Raw genomic sequence first — 14856 nt, 5'->3', positions numbered from 1 at the left:
TCTCCCTCTCCCTCCCACCAGTTTCACTTCCAACGCGGTGGTGATGAACACACTCAAGATATGGGCTCAGATTAGACGTCACTTTGGGTGGCTCTCTCTTCCTAGGGCGACGCCCATTTGCGACAATTACCTTTTTATGCCAGCTAAGATGGATTCACGATTTATCTCTCTGGAGAGGAGTGGCCTGCGCTGTTTGGGTGATCTGTATGTTGATGGTGTTTTTGCCAGTCTTGGCCAGCTACGTTCTGCATTCAACTTAAAGGACTTAGACTTTCTCAAATATTTTCAACTTCGTGATTTTGCTAGGACTCACACACCGTCATTCCCTCATGCTCCAGACCCCAGTGGCATTGATTTGGTGCTCAAGGCGAGAGTCCTGACAAGAGGTCAAGTTTCCTTCCTCTATAATCTCTTGTTCACAACTAACGAGTCTGCGATAATAAAGATTAAGGCTGATTGGGAAAACGAGCTACAGACCTCTCTCTCTGAGGCTTTCTGGGAAAGGGCGCTTGGGGCAGTTAACTCTTCCTCTAGCTGTGCTAGGCTGTCTCTCATCCAGTTTAAGGTGCTACACAGACTTCACTTTAGTAAACATAAACTCTCCAAAATGTTTCCAGATACAGTTGTTGATACTTGCAGTAGATGTTCCCAGGCTCCTTGCAATCTGACCCACATGTTTTGGTCCTGCTCTAGTTTGGTTACGTACTGGCAGTCCATCTTTAAGTCCATCTCTGACATCTTGGGTCTGACAATCAACCCCTCACCACATATCGCTATTTTTGGTAGGTCTCCTGATAATCTTGCCACCTCGTCCACTCAAGACAATGTTATCGCTTTTACCTCTTTGATTGCCCGTAGGAGGATTCTTTTCCTGTGGAAATCTTCTCAACCTCCTTCCTTTAAGGTATGGCTCCATGACATCTTGTTCCTCCTCAAATTGGAGAAAATTAAGTTCTCTCTTAGGGGATGCTCGGAGAAATTTCACTTTCAATGGAGGCCTCTCCTTGACTACTTTGAAAAACTTTCACCTGACAAAGTATTATAGTAACACCTTATTGCACGTCGATATCGATCCTGCCCCCTCGGGCCTGTCCGGTGCCGCCCCCCCCCCCCCATTTTTTTTTTTTTTTTTTTTTTTTTTTCCCTTTCCTGGGGTTGTGACCTGGACGTGGGCAGCGGTCCGGCTATGTCTTTTTCTTCCTTACATAACAGCGGAGTAGTGAGTCTTTTTTTTAATGTCTTTTTTATGTCTTATGTTGTTACTTTTCACTTCTGAATAGGTTGTACTGTTTTATTCGCTTCTTTGTTTGTTGATGTTGTGGGATACGTCTATACTCGGTCATCGTATTTTATTTATTTATTTATTTATTTTTTGTTTTGTTTGTTTGTTGTGTTTGTTTCTTCTGATTGCTTGTTTTGTTTTATGTCTACTTACTTTAATTAAGAGATTTATTTGTTGTCTGGGGGGGTTGTTTGTGGGGATTACAGGTGGGGCCTGTGTTCAGGGCCCTCACACGTTGCTCAGGGAGAAAAAGGAAATTTGTTAACTACATCCTGTTTTGCAATGTATATTTGTTTACATGTATTCGTTTAATAAAAAATGTTGGAAAAAAAAAAAAAAAAGAATAATTTCATATTTATGAAGAAGAAACACACAGATGGTGTGATGTTCTTGTTTTTAGTGTCAGTTTGACAGAAATCTGGTCAGAAGTGTTGATATATTTTGGGCCTTTGGGGTTGCCGTAGGTGACAACAAGAGAAGCTAACAATGTCTCCATATTTTCTTCTAGCCATACAACTGACACATTTGCCTGTGAGCGTCATTTCATGTTCAGATATTGCATTGTTTCTTTTGAGTATGTTTAATAAAGTTACAACATGAGATAACAATTGACACATTCGCGATGCTAACCGCTAGCATTCCTATTCAAATTCTCATAGCCGTTAGCATCAAGCTAGCTGACTTTTCGGTTGTTTAGTATATTATGAGATGAATAACTTATGTTTGATGTCTGTTTAGTTTTACAGTGCTTCATTTATGAAAGACTGGACAAAGAAACTTCAGCTTCTTCATCGGAGGAACACTGTTAGCTATCTGTCACGCACACACACACGGGCAGAATAGACGGCGTGTGTAAATTAGCTGACAACAGCTCCTGAGTCAGTCCGGAGAAGCACTGCCAAGAACCGTGGCTTTGGCGATCACGTGTTCGCTGGACATTCGTCTCCCTTACATTGTTAACAACAACAACAGGAACCTTTTAGGTCCACTGAGCGGTCCGTCTCGGTACGGTGCGCATTTTGCGGCGTTTCCATAGACTAATCCCGGGAAAGATTCCCAAATAACCGATCGGTACCGTCCCACTTTTTGTGACCCTTCTGTTGGTGTGTCAAGAATGTGGAGCCGACCTGAAAAGGTGGAGCTAAACACTGCAATCCGCTGATTGGTTGAAAGAATCGTCACTTCCCGTGTTACGTCGGCAAACAAAACCCCGCCGTGTTTAAACCATACAGAGCCGATTGTTTACGTGTGTATTTCAATCTCAATCTTTATTTATATAGCGTCAATTCATAACAGGCGTTATCTCGAGACACTTTACAAAAGCAGGTAAAGGACCTTACTGTTTGTCTGTTAACATTAACAAAAAGAGCAGGTAAGAAGACCATGCTCATTGTTATGTTTACAAAAAGCAGGTGAAGGACCTTACTGATGGCTATATTACAAGAGCCCAGCTTAATCCGTCATAGCGTGGCAAGAAACTTTCACAGGTCTATACTACTCTCAAACCAAAGTACCTTTTTTGAAAAAAAAAAAAGTGGAAGGCTGCGGAAGGCTGAAAAAAGTACCTTTTTTATTTGTCCTTGCCGCACACAGCCTTCTCTGAAACAAAGCTGGATTGAGTTCTTGTAATAAAGAGTCACATGACAGTGACAGAGGAGATGAACTGATGGATGTCTCCAGCGTTGGTTTTGTTTGTGTCGCGTTTTTCTCCTTTGTTGAATTTATTAGTTAGCGGTTAGCTGTTAGCAGCTGCTATCATATGACGCTATTTACATAGTGGCTATCGTCATCCGGTTTATACACCGCCTACCAAATAGGGCACGGGTGGCTGAGGAAATAAAAATGGGATCAGGTTTAATCGAAACCAAACCGTACCATACTGTACCAAACTGTACCGATCCGTATCGGGCTGCTGTGTGGAAACAGGGCTTTAGGAAACACCCCAAAATGCAGATGTATGGAGATGAACCGATCCGAACCGCTCGGTGGAAACAGGGCTTTTTAGTTTTGGGGATCTTTGGTCAAAAAAGGTGCTTTGGTTTGAGTGTAGTATAGACCTGTGAAAGTATTCATGGTGTTCCTGGATGTTCTTACTTGAGCTTCTGGAGTCTGCAGTTTGGACTTTTCAGACCGTCAGAGAGCAGCCTCATTCCATGGTCTTGAAGTTTATTTCCGCTCAGGTCTAGCTCCTCCACACTACAGGACTTCAGTTCGAGAACTGATGAAATAAATGTACAACATGTAGCGGCCAGATTACAGTCTTTCAACCTAAAATAGAAAAAAACAATGTTCAGATGACACAACCAGAGATTTACAGAAGTTGGGTTTCGTGGGGCTCAGTACTTACGAGGCTATCTTTGAGACTTTGAGCACAGGCAGCAGCCTCTGCAGAACGTCATCTGATTTACAGTACTTCTTCAGGTCAAAGAAATCCAAGCCATCGTTGGTCATCAGCAGCAGATAGGCCAGAGCTGACCATAGAGCAGGTGACATTTTATTAACGTCTCCTGACCTCTGGTAGTTCTTGACTTGCTGGACCAGAGACTGGTCCCCCAGCTCATTCAAACAGTGGAACAGATTGATACTCTGATGAGCGTGAGACAGTTTCTCGATCTTCTCATGGATGTACTTGATTGTCACCTCGTTGCTCCCTGGACTTAGTTCTTCAAATCCAAGTGTATGAATCAGCTTCTGATTTTCATCCTGAGATAAACCAAGCAGGAAGCGCAGGAACAAGTCCCACTGTCCATTTGTGCTTTCTAAAGCCACATCCACGGCCTCCTCGTGAAGGGAGTGACTTCTCAGGACTCTCTGGCTTTGAAGTAGATTTTCTCCACTATCAATCAAGGTCTCTAAGACGTACAGAGAGGCAAGAAATTCCTGAACAGTTAAATGTATAAAAGAGTACGTCTTTCGTGTGTAAAGACCTCGTTCTTCTTTGATGATCTCCGTACAAACTCCTGAATGAACTACAGCATGTGTCAGATCAATTTGGCAGCTTGTCAAGTCTTTTTCTTCAAAGATGATGTTGCCCTTCTGCAGCTGTTCAAATGCCAGCTTTCCCAACTTCATGATCAACTCTTTGTCTGCTTCTTTGCCCTCATAATTCTTCATGTGAGTTATCTTTGTCTGAACGATCAGGAAGTGTGTGTACATTTCAGTCACAGTCTTTGGTAGCTCACCTCTGTGAGGTTCTGTCAGAAGACTCTGGAAAACCTGGGCTGAAATCCAGCAGAAGACGGGGATGTGGCACATGATGTAGAGACTTCTCAAGGGCTTCGACTGAAGATGCTCCAAGATCTTCTGAGCCATCTCTTTGTCACTCACCTCCTTCAGAAAGTACTTTTCTTTCTGCTCGTCATTAAAGCCTTGCACCTCTGTCACCCTGTGTATGCAATAAGGGGGAATTTTTGCAGATGCTGCTGGTCGGCTGGTGATCCAGACCGAGGCTTTGTACATTAACTTTCCTGTGATTAAGTTAGTAAGCAGGATTTCGACCGTCGTGTCTTCTGTAACACTGCGCCACACCCTGTTTTCCTTGAAGTTTAGAGGTGATTGGCTTTCATCCAGGCCGTCAAAGATAAACAAAACTTTTAAATTGTTGTAGTCTGAGGCTTTCAAATCCTTCACTACGTTGAAATGTCTGGTAATTAACGTCATGAGACTCAACAACTCATCTTTGATTAAATTCAACTCCCTGAACGTGAATGGAAATATAAACTCAAAAGTCTGGTCGTCTTCCTTTCTCGCCCAGTCCTGAGTGAACTTGAGCACAGAGACAGTTTTTCCGATGCCAGAGATTCCTGTTGTCAGAACTCTCCTCGGCGGGTTGTCCTCGTTTGGTAAAGGTTTAAAAATGTCTTTGAGGTTGATTTTGTTCTCCACACTTGGAGGCCTTTTAAACTGTAATTCATTGACTTCATGTTCAGTATTAACCTCCCCACTGCTGCGTTTGGTGATGTAAAGCTCAGTGTAGATTTTGTCTAAAGGAGTCGGTCCATCTGTTCTTGTGCCTTGAAACAAATTCGTTGTTTTTTCTTCAAGGTAACTTTTCAGTTCAGTTTGGCACTTTTTGATATATTCTGGAAAGAAAAAAAGAAAAAAAAAAAAAAAAAAGATTAGTTATCAAAAACAGCTTTGAGCATTATGTAGCTCTGACACCTAGTGTTTAAAATGGATACTGCAGTCCACATTCTAAACATTACAGAGAGCTTAACTCTGAGCTCCTCCTTGGTGACCAAGCTCCTCACACAGCCACCCTACGGAGGAAGCTCATTTTGGCTGCTTGTATCCAGGATCTTGTTCTTTCGGTCATGACCCAAAGCTCATGACCATAGGTGAGGGTAGGAACCTCGCCTATCAGCTTAGCTCCTTCTTCACCACGACGGCCCGACAGTGACCACATTACTGTGGACGCCGCATCGATTTCTCTGTCAATCTCAAACTCCATCCTCCCTCCTCTTGTGAACAACACCCCAATATACTTGAACTCCTCCACCTGAGGCAAGGACTCCTCACTGACCCGGAGAAGGCAAGCTACCCTTTTCCGGTCTAGAACCACAGCCTTAGATTTAGAGTTGCTGATCGTCATCCCAGCTGGTTCACACTTGGCTGTGAACCGCCCCAGCCCTCCTACCGGTAACAGATTTGACTTACTGCCGGCAATGCAAACGAGACTCCTGCTCCTGTTATTCAGGGAACGGACAGCCCTTAGCAAAGGGCGTGGACCACCCTCCAAGTTTCACAGTTGTTGCCCACGTGAGCCCCCAGTGGAACAATGGAGTCCCTGGTCGGAGCACTATCCAGCAGGGACTCCAAGAAGGCTGGGTACTCCGCATTGCTGTTCGGTCCGTAGGCTGAGACAACAGTCAGAGACCTGTCCCATACCTGAAGGTGGATGCGACCCTCTCGTTCACTGGGGTGAACTCCAACACATGGCGGCTGAGCTGTGGGGCAATAAGCAAGATACACCAGCCTGCCTCCTCTCACCGTGAGCAACTCCAGAGAAGTGAAGAATCCAGCCCCTCTCGAGGAGCTGGGTTCCAGAGCCCAAGCTCGACTATATCTACCCAGTACCTCTAGACCTCCCGCACAACAGCACTTTACATGTCCCAACCGAAAAAGAAGATTTACTTTATTGAAATTAGGTCTTTACACTCTGAGTGAGGGAGCTGCCCTCGGCACTCCTGAGCTGGTTGGATGGGGGGGTTAAGTGTCTTGCCCAAGAACACATCCAACATGTTTCTTGCTGGACCTGGGGACTGAACCATCGACCTTGCAATTGAGAGATGACTACTCTACTTACTGAGCCACAGCCGCCCCACAGGGCCATACCGCCCCACAAGGCGGCAGATACTGTGGATCAGGTCACTGAGGCCCCTGCCTTCAACCGCAGCCCGATTCAGACTGCACCCGACTCCTATGGACTCCTCTGTGGATGGTGGCTCCACAGGAGGACGCGCCCATGTTGTCCGTTCAGGCTGAGCCTGGCCGAGCCCTACGGGATAAAGTCCTGGGCCCAGGCATGGCTCGAGGGTGGGGCCTCGGCTGTGCCATACTGGGCGGCGTCATGGTCCCTGTTTTTCTGTTATTCATAGGGATACTTTGAACCTCTTTTTGTCTCACCCGTCACCTAGAACCTGATTGCCTTGGGAGGCCCTATTGGGGGCATAAAGCCCCCGACCACATATCCCAGGATCAGCTCGAGTACGTCGTTCCAAAAAATAGACCCAAATGCTGACTAATCTAGACTTGATCCTGCCGTGGCACGGGAAAGATGTGCTTTGATAGGTCTATGTAGCCAATGGAGACCAAACCGTACTGGCGCCTGTGACTGGCATTGCCACGGTTCGCTCTCTGTTTTGTAGATTATTGATGATTATTTTTTCTCTATATGTGATCTTTGCAGCCCAGATGACAAATGGAAGTGTCCTGGCTTTACTAACCTATGATCGGGACTCTTTATTTCGTATCAAAGAGTCATTGGAGGACATGTTTCATACCTGGGACCGTTACAAACAGGCATTTCTGCCTCCGTTTGAAATCGATCCCGTCTCACCTGACTACTTGGTGCTGTATCGGGTGCCGGGTAGGACCCGCAGGAGATCCAGAAAAAGAGGCTCTCGGTCCGGTATCCAAGTGAAGCGAGGGCGTGCTGCGGCTGCCGGGGGCTCCGTCGTCTTCGGCTGCCGGGACCACGCTCGGTTCCTGCGCCAGATTCCTCTCCTCGATGTGTGCGCCGGCGTGTCCTCGCTGCCGCCTGCCCGCACTTCAACAGGTGTCCTGGACCCTTCACAGTGCTGGAGCCATGATCAGGGGTTTTCATCGCCATCGCCTACCTCCGTGTTTATGCCGGCTTTTCCAGCGTGGACCAGCTGGAGCTCACGTGACCGCTGGATGTGCCTTCGTCCAGTCCCGCTCCGCAACACGGACACTACCTCCGAGACGTCAATCCACGTCGGCCTATTGGATGCTGTTCAATGTGACTCCGACACTTTCAAGAGTCAACTGGGGACGTTTTTGTTTGTCCAGGCTTTTAATTAGTCTCTTTTAGGGCTGTTATGATCTCTGTACTGTCTGTTTGTTGCTTGTGATGTTTTAAACCCTGTTTGTGAAGCACTTTGTGGCCCCTGCCTGTGAAAAGTGCTATATAAATAAATTTTACTTACTTACTTACTTACTTACTTTAATCAATCATCACTCAAAGAATGTTAGAATCAGGTATCAGTACCTTTACTGTCTGGACGATCAGATGTTTCCTGTCCTGAAACAGAAACATGCAACATCTTTTAAATCACACAGAACATTTAGTTCATTGGACATGTTGAAACTATGAAGACAAACATGAAGAAGGTATTTATTAGATGTAGTAAGTTAGAGGAAACATTTACCGTGTTGATGGCCGACAATAGCGTTCATATAAAAATTTCCATGTATAGGAGCAGTGAACTGAGGCGATATGATGATGCTTCCATTCTGGGCGGTGGCCATACTACCTCCAGCTTCCCCACAAGTTTCGGCTGATTGAGACATTATGTAGAAAAAACCATTCCTTGAAAAAAACAAGCAAACATGTTAATTTCTGCAATAAAAAACTGCATTCAAAAAACATAGAAATGTAAATGCATCCGAAGCTGGAAAATGAAAGGAAGTGGAAAGGATCAGAATATGTTAAGGCCAAGTTCAGCCTTCAACACTGACAGCATTTTATAATGTTAATATAGACTGGTATAGTAATGACGTATTTTTGTAGGCCAACCTGAAAAAATGGCGCCAGTGGTTTCTTCGAAAATCCGCCTATGGGATTTTTGCATTGGATTTTGGCTCATTGCAGAAAATAAGCTCTGTGTCAAACACACGTTTCTGATGCTGTTTTGTTCAGCTGGATAATCTTTACAGATAAATATCATTTATATGAAGTTTGAAGAGTTAATGCAGCCCAGAGAAGTAAAAAGCTAACGTTATGCTCTAGCGAACTACACCGCGGTCGGTTTGTAATGACGTCACGACCGTTATGCTTCATCGATCTAATCATCGGATTTGACAAGCCAGTGAAACGTTAGCTTAATAAGTTGTCTATTAACCTAATATTTGTAGGAACACTGAAAACATGACTAGAGGCTGTAGAGTTCCCGGCGTGATGACGTTTAATGTCTCCATGACAACCACTGTAGTTTCAGTTAGCTACTTGTTAGCACCGCCGTTTAAAGTTTGCGTAAAAACTTTAAAATTCACAAGTGGGGTCTTAGCTAACGTAGTTTATCTCGTCTAACAAAACATCAACATCTCTTCAGCTTGTGTTAACCACAGACCTTATTTCAGGCGTCTAACCACAAACACATTCATAATCCCCATTGACTTTTAGAGTTAAGAACCTATGGTGCTAAAATGCTAACTCACTTCCTGGTTTTAGGACTCAAAACTACACCAGTCTATTATTTGAATGTTTCCATTAATAAGTTATAATGTGACTAATCATGGCATTACAATACAGTAATCATGACTCAGTAGTAAGAGACTTTTCATTTAAAAAATTCAACAGAGGATGAGACAGGAGAGAGACATGAAGAGGTAGAAGGGACAGAGATAGGAGAAGAGGAGAGAGAAAGAGCAGGAGAAGGAACCAGACCAGGACCTAGCTACATACAAAGACCAGGACCCAGCTACATACAAAGACCAGGACACAGCTACATACAAAGACCACGACCAAGCTACATTCAAAGACCAGGACCCAGCTACATACAAAGACCAGGACCCAGCTACATACAAAGACCAGGACCCTATACATACAAAGCCCAGAGTCTCTCTCTCTCTCACTCACCATAGCCTACTGTATACCAAACGCTGAATATAAAGTTAGAGATCATCTTAGTTGTTTATTGTAAGGCATCAACACCACACACACACACACACACACACTCAAATACTTTAGTTATAATTTTACATATATTTATTTTACGATTGAAGCAACACACTCATACAAAGACACACAAAACAATTTTGCCTAAAATAAATGTTTTTCGAACGTTGACCTCGATATTTCAAAAATCCTGGCTACGGCCCTGCTTGGGAGCTGCTTGTATTTTTCCCTCTCTCTCTCTTTTTTCGTCTTCATGCCTGTAGAGTGTATTTAAGTGAGTTTTATAGAATAAACATTTGATAAAGTGCGTTTTTACATTAGTAATTCACATTATGCATAATTTGACATTATTGTTGGTAGTAAATTAATCTGAAGAGCCAACTGGGAGCCAAAAGAGAATTCCCATAACTGCCGCTGACTCTCTCCCAGCGGTCCTTGGTGTCTATCTGCAACAGTTAATTAACATTACACATGAAGTCATTACAGAAAGTCTATAACACCTGACATCTAAATGAATTTAAAATGGACAAACTAAAGCAATCAAATATAAAGTGCATTTAGTTTGTGAATAAGCTTGTTTACTTGTTTATTAAGCATTTTATAAAGTCATGTTTGACCTTTTTTGTAGTTTCATTTGTGTGAGGTTTCAGTTCTGTTCTGTTTTTCTGGTGTAGCTTGTCTTGTCTTTTCTCCCCCTCCCTCTTCTGTTTTTCTCCCTCCTGCAGGTATGTGAGTGGCAGGGTGTGTGGCTGGCTTCTCCAGGCAGCAGAAGAGACACACCTGACTTCTATCTAATCAACCCCTCCATATAAGCCTGGCCTGCACCCAACTACTCTGACACATAATTCCGTATTACTCGGTAGTGGTCACGGTTGCTCTCAGCAAATTGTTTTTTGTAGCCTCTCATGGTTGTTGAGCTTTTGGTGTTTTTGTGACTTTATGGACTGACCGTGTTTCTTTTTATCTCTAGTTTTCCTGCTTGAGCTCAACTCGTCGGAGTCTCCTGACTTCCGGATCTTCCAGCCAGCTCCCTGCCCTCACTGCCTGCTCTCTTTTGTTTTTTCCTCCCTTGGAACATTAAATATCTTTTTGTTTAAACTATTTTGGTTCTTGCTTGTCTCTGCATTTTGGGGTCCGTCAAACGAAAACGTGACAATTTGTGACTTGTTTTTGTTCATGATGATTTTGAACAAAGCTGAGACTTGACTTTTATGATCTTTATCTGTTATTATAAAATGACGCGAGTGACGTGAGTGCTGAACTCACCTGAAGGAGCGGTCTTCGATAACCCCGTGTTCACCTGTGGGACACACCGTTAGAGTTCGTCAGTTAGCCTGGGGTCTGGACCACGAAGCAGGATTTACGGTCAGCGAGGTCACTTCAGGGTTAACTTTAGGTTTAAAGTCCTTCGAGGATCGTTCACTTCTTTCCTGCCTGTGTATCACAGTGGGTGTGGACTGTAGCTGTTTCCGTTCTACGTTTGTGAAGCTTTTTTACGGCCCTCATGGGCGCTGTCATCTTGGAATTTTGCAACCAGAGTCTGCGCAGTAGGGTCCGGCGGGAGGAGCCCTGGCAACACGCCCCGCCCACTTTGCGTACCGCTCTGATAGCTTACGCAGCCCAGCTACGCCAAGAACTTAAGAATCTTTACAGAGAGAAATTCATCTACCGACCATAAACGTGAGTACAAAACCACCATATATTTCATGTCAAATAACCAAACGTAGTTCATTCAGAAATTAAGAAAATCACACTTTTTATATTAATTATTGAATTTAAACGTTTTTTCGTGTCCTGTATGTCTTGTTTATTGCTACTGGATGCCTTGAACTTCCCTCAGGATCTATCTATCCATCTATCGATCTATCTATCTGTCTATATATCTTCTTTAACTCTGTGGGTTATTAAACCTTTTATTTTTGGCAAAAAACGAACTAAAACTATTTTAGCTAAGTTAGCAACATAAGCTGTGTACAGATCTAACATATGCTGGTGAAAATATGTTATATGATAGAAAGTAGTGGTGCACATAGTACTTAAGTTATATCTGCTGTCAGTAGTTACTTCAGTTTTATGTACATTTACAGAGTATATGTGTTTCTGTGCATAACTGTGGAGTTGGTAAATGAATCTGTTTCATTAAGGTTTCTGCTTGTATGGACATTTTCTCTGGTTCTTTTCCTTGTCTAAGATGTTTATCTCATTGTTTTTTTATTATCATCATTTTAGACACAAGGAAGAAGAAAGATGGCTGATAGATACCCCTGCCAGCTCACCTGATGGTCTCCCTTACTTTGTTCTCCTCTGGGTGAACACCTTTGGACTGTGGAAGGAAGAGAGCATGCAAACTCCTCACAGAGAGACTCCTGTCAGACAGGGATTCAAACCAGTAACCTCCTCACTTTTATAACTGAACCATCATTCACACTATGTGTTATAAATCAAATAAAGTATTTATTGATTTAAACCTTTTCTCTCCTGTTTTAAGCTGTATAAACATAGAACGTCTCATGTTCTTGTAGGGCAATCACAGAAGTCACAGCTGGGAAACAAATAGCTTTAAAAGTACTTCAACACTCGAGTGCTGAACATTTAATGCATGTTAGTGTTAAAGACAGCATGCACATAAAGACAGTAGAGTGGTATGATACAGACACGACTGAGAAGGCAATTACATTATTATATTTTATTCAATCACATGAAATGTAACACTAGTCTTGTAACTTTAACAAATACAGATTGTGTTTAAAAACATAGTGTGGTATTTTAAGCTACTTTCTTTCACTTGATTGTTCAGTTAGATGGATGTAGTATTTAAGGTTTTTGTGGGTTATACAGGTTTGAAAGAGGCAAATGAATGCACAGTATTTTAAAGTTAAAGCAGATTAATCTAAAAATAACAAAAACAAAATGTGGCTTATAAGAAAAACCTCTGTATTAAACAGCCTCTCTTTTCTTCCGTTCATGTTTTGAATGAATTGTCAAACATTGCTCAGGACGTGCGAGCTGCGTCCTCTGTGGCTCAGGTGTTTCACATCAGACCGCCGTCCAGTGTAAGATCAGACCAAACGCCCTGGTAAGAGAAGCAGTGGTCAGGTCCTCCAATCCTCCGAGGACGAGCTGGAAGAGAGAGAGAGAGAGAGAGAGCACATGAGAAAAAGGAAATCCTCAGTTTAATGTATAATATGTTGGTGAAAACAGGGAAATACCTATTAAAAGACATAAAATCTTCATTAATGATTATAGATGCAAAATAAAAAACATTGATATATAATTTTGGGAGAAACGTGATCTTTATGCCTTCTTTTATTGAGCCTGTCTGTCTCCTAACCACCATCACAAGCAGCCTGTTTTGTAGTCTGTGTCAGGTTTTGTCAAGTTATAACACAATTTATTAATAAGCGTCATTAAATGTACAACATGATCAACATGTGATTATTGGATTGGTAGTGTGTGTGTAAACTCATGCTGAATATTTGACAGGTTTAAACAGCGTGATGCTTGGTTAATATTATATTACACCACCGCTGATTGTTTGTGCTCATGTGTCTGTCAGTCTCTTAAATCAGACAGAAGTTAAATCAGAGCTTACTTTAGTTTTATCCTGATATCTAGAGAAATATTCTCCCTCATTATACAGTATTATAAATATCAGCCTGCATGGTGACATGTTAATCTCTGTATAACACACTCTTTACACAGACTGTAAACATGTACACATCAGTAATTATACAGGACAGATTTATAGTATTTAGCTTTGTCTTTGTCCTTGATACTTTTTTAAAAACCTTACCAGACCTATTTATTATTTACTGAAACATAACTGTACAGTCAATGAACAGCATCTATGAGCTGATTTTAATTACCATGTTTTGGTTTTAAATACAATTCCACTCACAACAACGATATAACAATATCAAGAAACACAGTATGTCAGTTATTAGGTTTGCTCATGTTAAAAAGTAAAATAAATAGATAAATCATACCTGATAACTAACCTAGCTTAGACTGCTAATATGTTAGCTCGCTCGATAGCGCTTTAAGCAATGACACATAAATCAAACTTTATTACTTACTGTAAAAACTGCAAAGCTCCCTTAGAGTTCACAGGTCCGTGACATTAGTTTACTGCAGAAAAAACAGCTTTCACCAGCTCAAAAAAGACGAAAAAACTGAACAGAAAAGCTCCATGTCGTCCCGGCTTCACTTCACGACGTAACTGCTTATTTACAAAGAGCGCTACGCAAGATCCGCGGCTGTCAATCATCGCCATGTATGACGTCAAATCCCGTTTTTTAACCTCAAATAACTTATTTAAAACAAACTTCACAGAAAAATGAGCACTTGAACACCATGTAGGGTGATATTATCTAATGATCACAGCAGAGTTTTGGTCTGGAAAAAAATTATGTGACGAGTATTTTAACTTAACAGTTTGACCCAAGTCCCGTCTGTTATCATTGAGGAGGCGGGGTTTATGACCTATACTGCAGCCAGTCAGTAGGGGGCGATCTAAAAAAAAAAGCTTCACTTCACAGGGGACCTTGTCCCGTCCATTATTTTTACAGTCTATGGTGTATCATCACGGCAACTGAAGCACGTCAAACCGGTTCCAGAGAAGGTAAATCTCCGCCCACTGACCAATCAGATCTTTAATCGTGGAGTCGATGGAGGGTGTGTGTGTGTGTGTGTGTGTGTGTGTAAATAAAACTTGACTTCCCCATTGCAGCTACAGGGTGTTTCCGGTGTTCGTGTATTTCCACAGTGAGCTCACCATAAAAGGACAGTTTGACTGCACACAGTTTACTCTCAATCTGTTTTCAAATGTTCTCAAACTTTGAAAACCTCTGAGCCGTCTTTCTATCGTCCTCCGTGTTTACCGCCATTATTCACATGTTCTTCTTCTGTGAGCTACATGACCACTGGTGCCATCATCCCTTCCTGTAGTGAACTAAAGAACACATGAGTTTTACCCACAGGTATTTGATCCTTAGATCCTTGGATGTATAAGTTACTAATCTTGGCATTATAATATAGTAATCATGACTCAGTAATATACTGAGACTTTTCATTTTAAAAATGAGACAGTCGAGAGAGATGAAGAAGTTGAAGGGAGAGATAGATACTTTATTGATCCTGAGGGAAATTCAAGTCATCCAGTAGCAGTATACAGACAGGCAGGACACAAGACATTAGTTACCATATATATACATTT

General features: G+C 42.4%; 2 protein-coding genes across 3 annotated transcripts in view; both read right to left on the bottom strand.

The window, feature by feature from the left end:
• The window catches only part of LOC306833320 (uncharacterized protein), a 120733-nt gene that overhangs the window by 31437 nt on the left and 74440 nt on the right, over positions 1-14856 (bottom strand). For both annotated transcript variants that reach the window (XM_079358493.1, XM_079358494.1), the window contains exon 14: positions 3377-3550. In XM_079358493.1, coding sequence (XP_079214619.1) covers positions 3377-3550 — 174 coding nt within the window. The remainder of the gene's footprint in view (positions 1-3376; positions 3551-14856) is intronic.
• On the bottom strand, positions 3557-5873 carry LOC306834198 (protein NLRC3-like; the record flags this gene model as incomplete). Its single annotated transcript, XM_079360031.1, has 2 exons — positions 3557-5364; positions 5615-5873. 2 exons carry the CDS (start codon positions 5871-5873, stop codon positions 3626-3628), a joined length of 1998 nt encoding a protein of 665 aa, XP_079216157.1. The 3' UTR covers positions 3557-3625.

This window comes from Symphodus melops (genome assembly GCF_947650265.1).
Source record: "Symphodus melops genome assembly, chromosome: 13".
In the NCBI taxonomy this organism is placed as follows: domain Eukaryota; kingdom Metazoa; phylum Chordata; class Actinopteri; order Labriformes; family Labridae; genus Symphodus; species Symphodus melops.
Note: the sequence above shows the minus strand (reverse complement) of the source record. Positions and strands in the feature narration are given on the sequence as shown.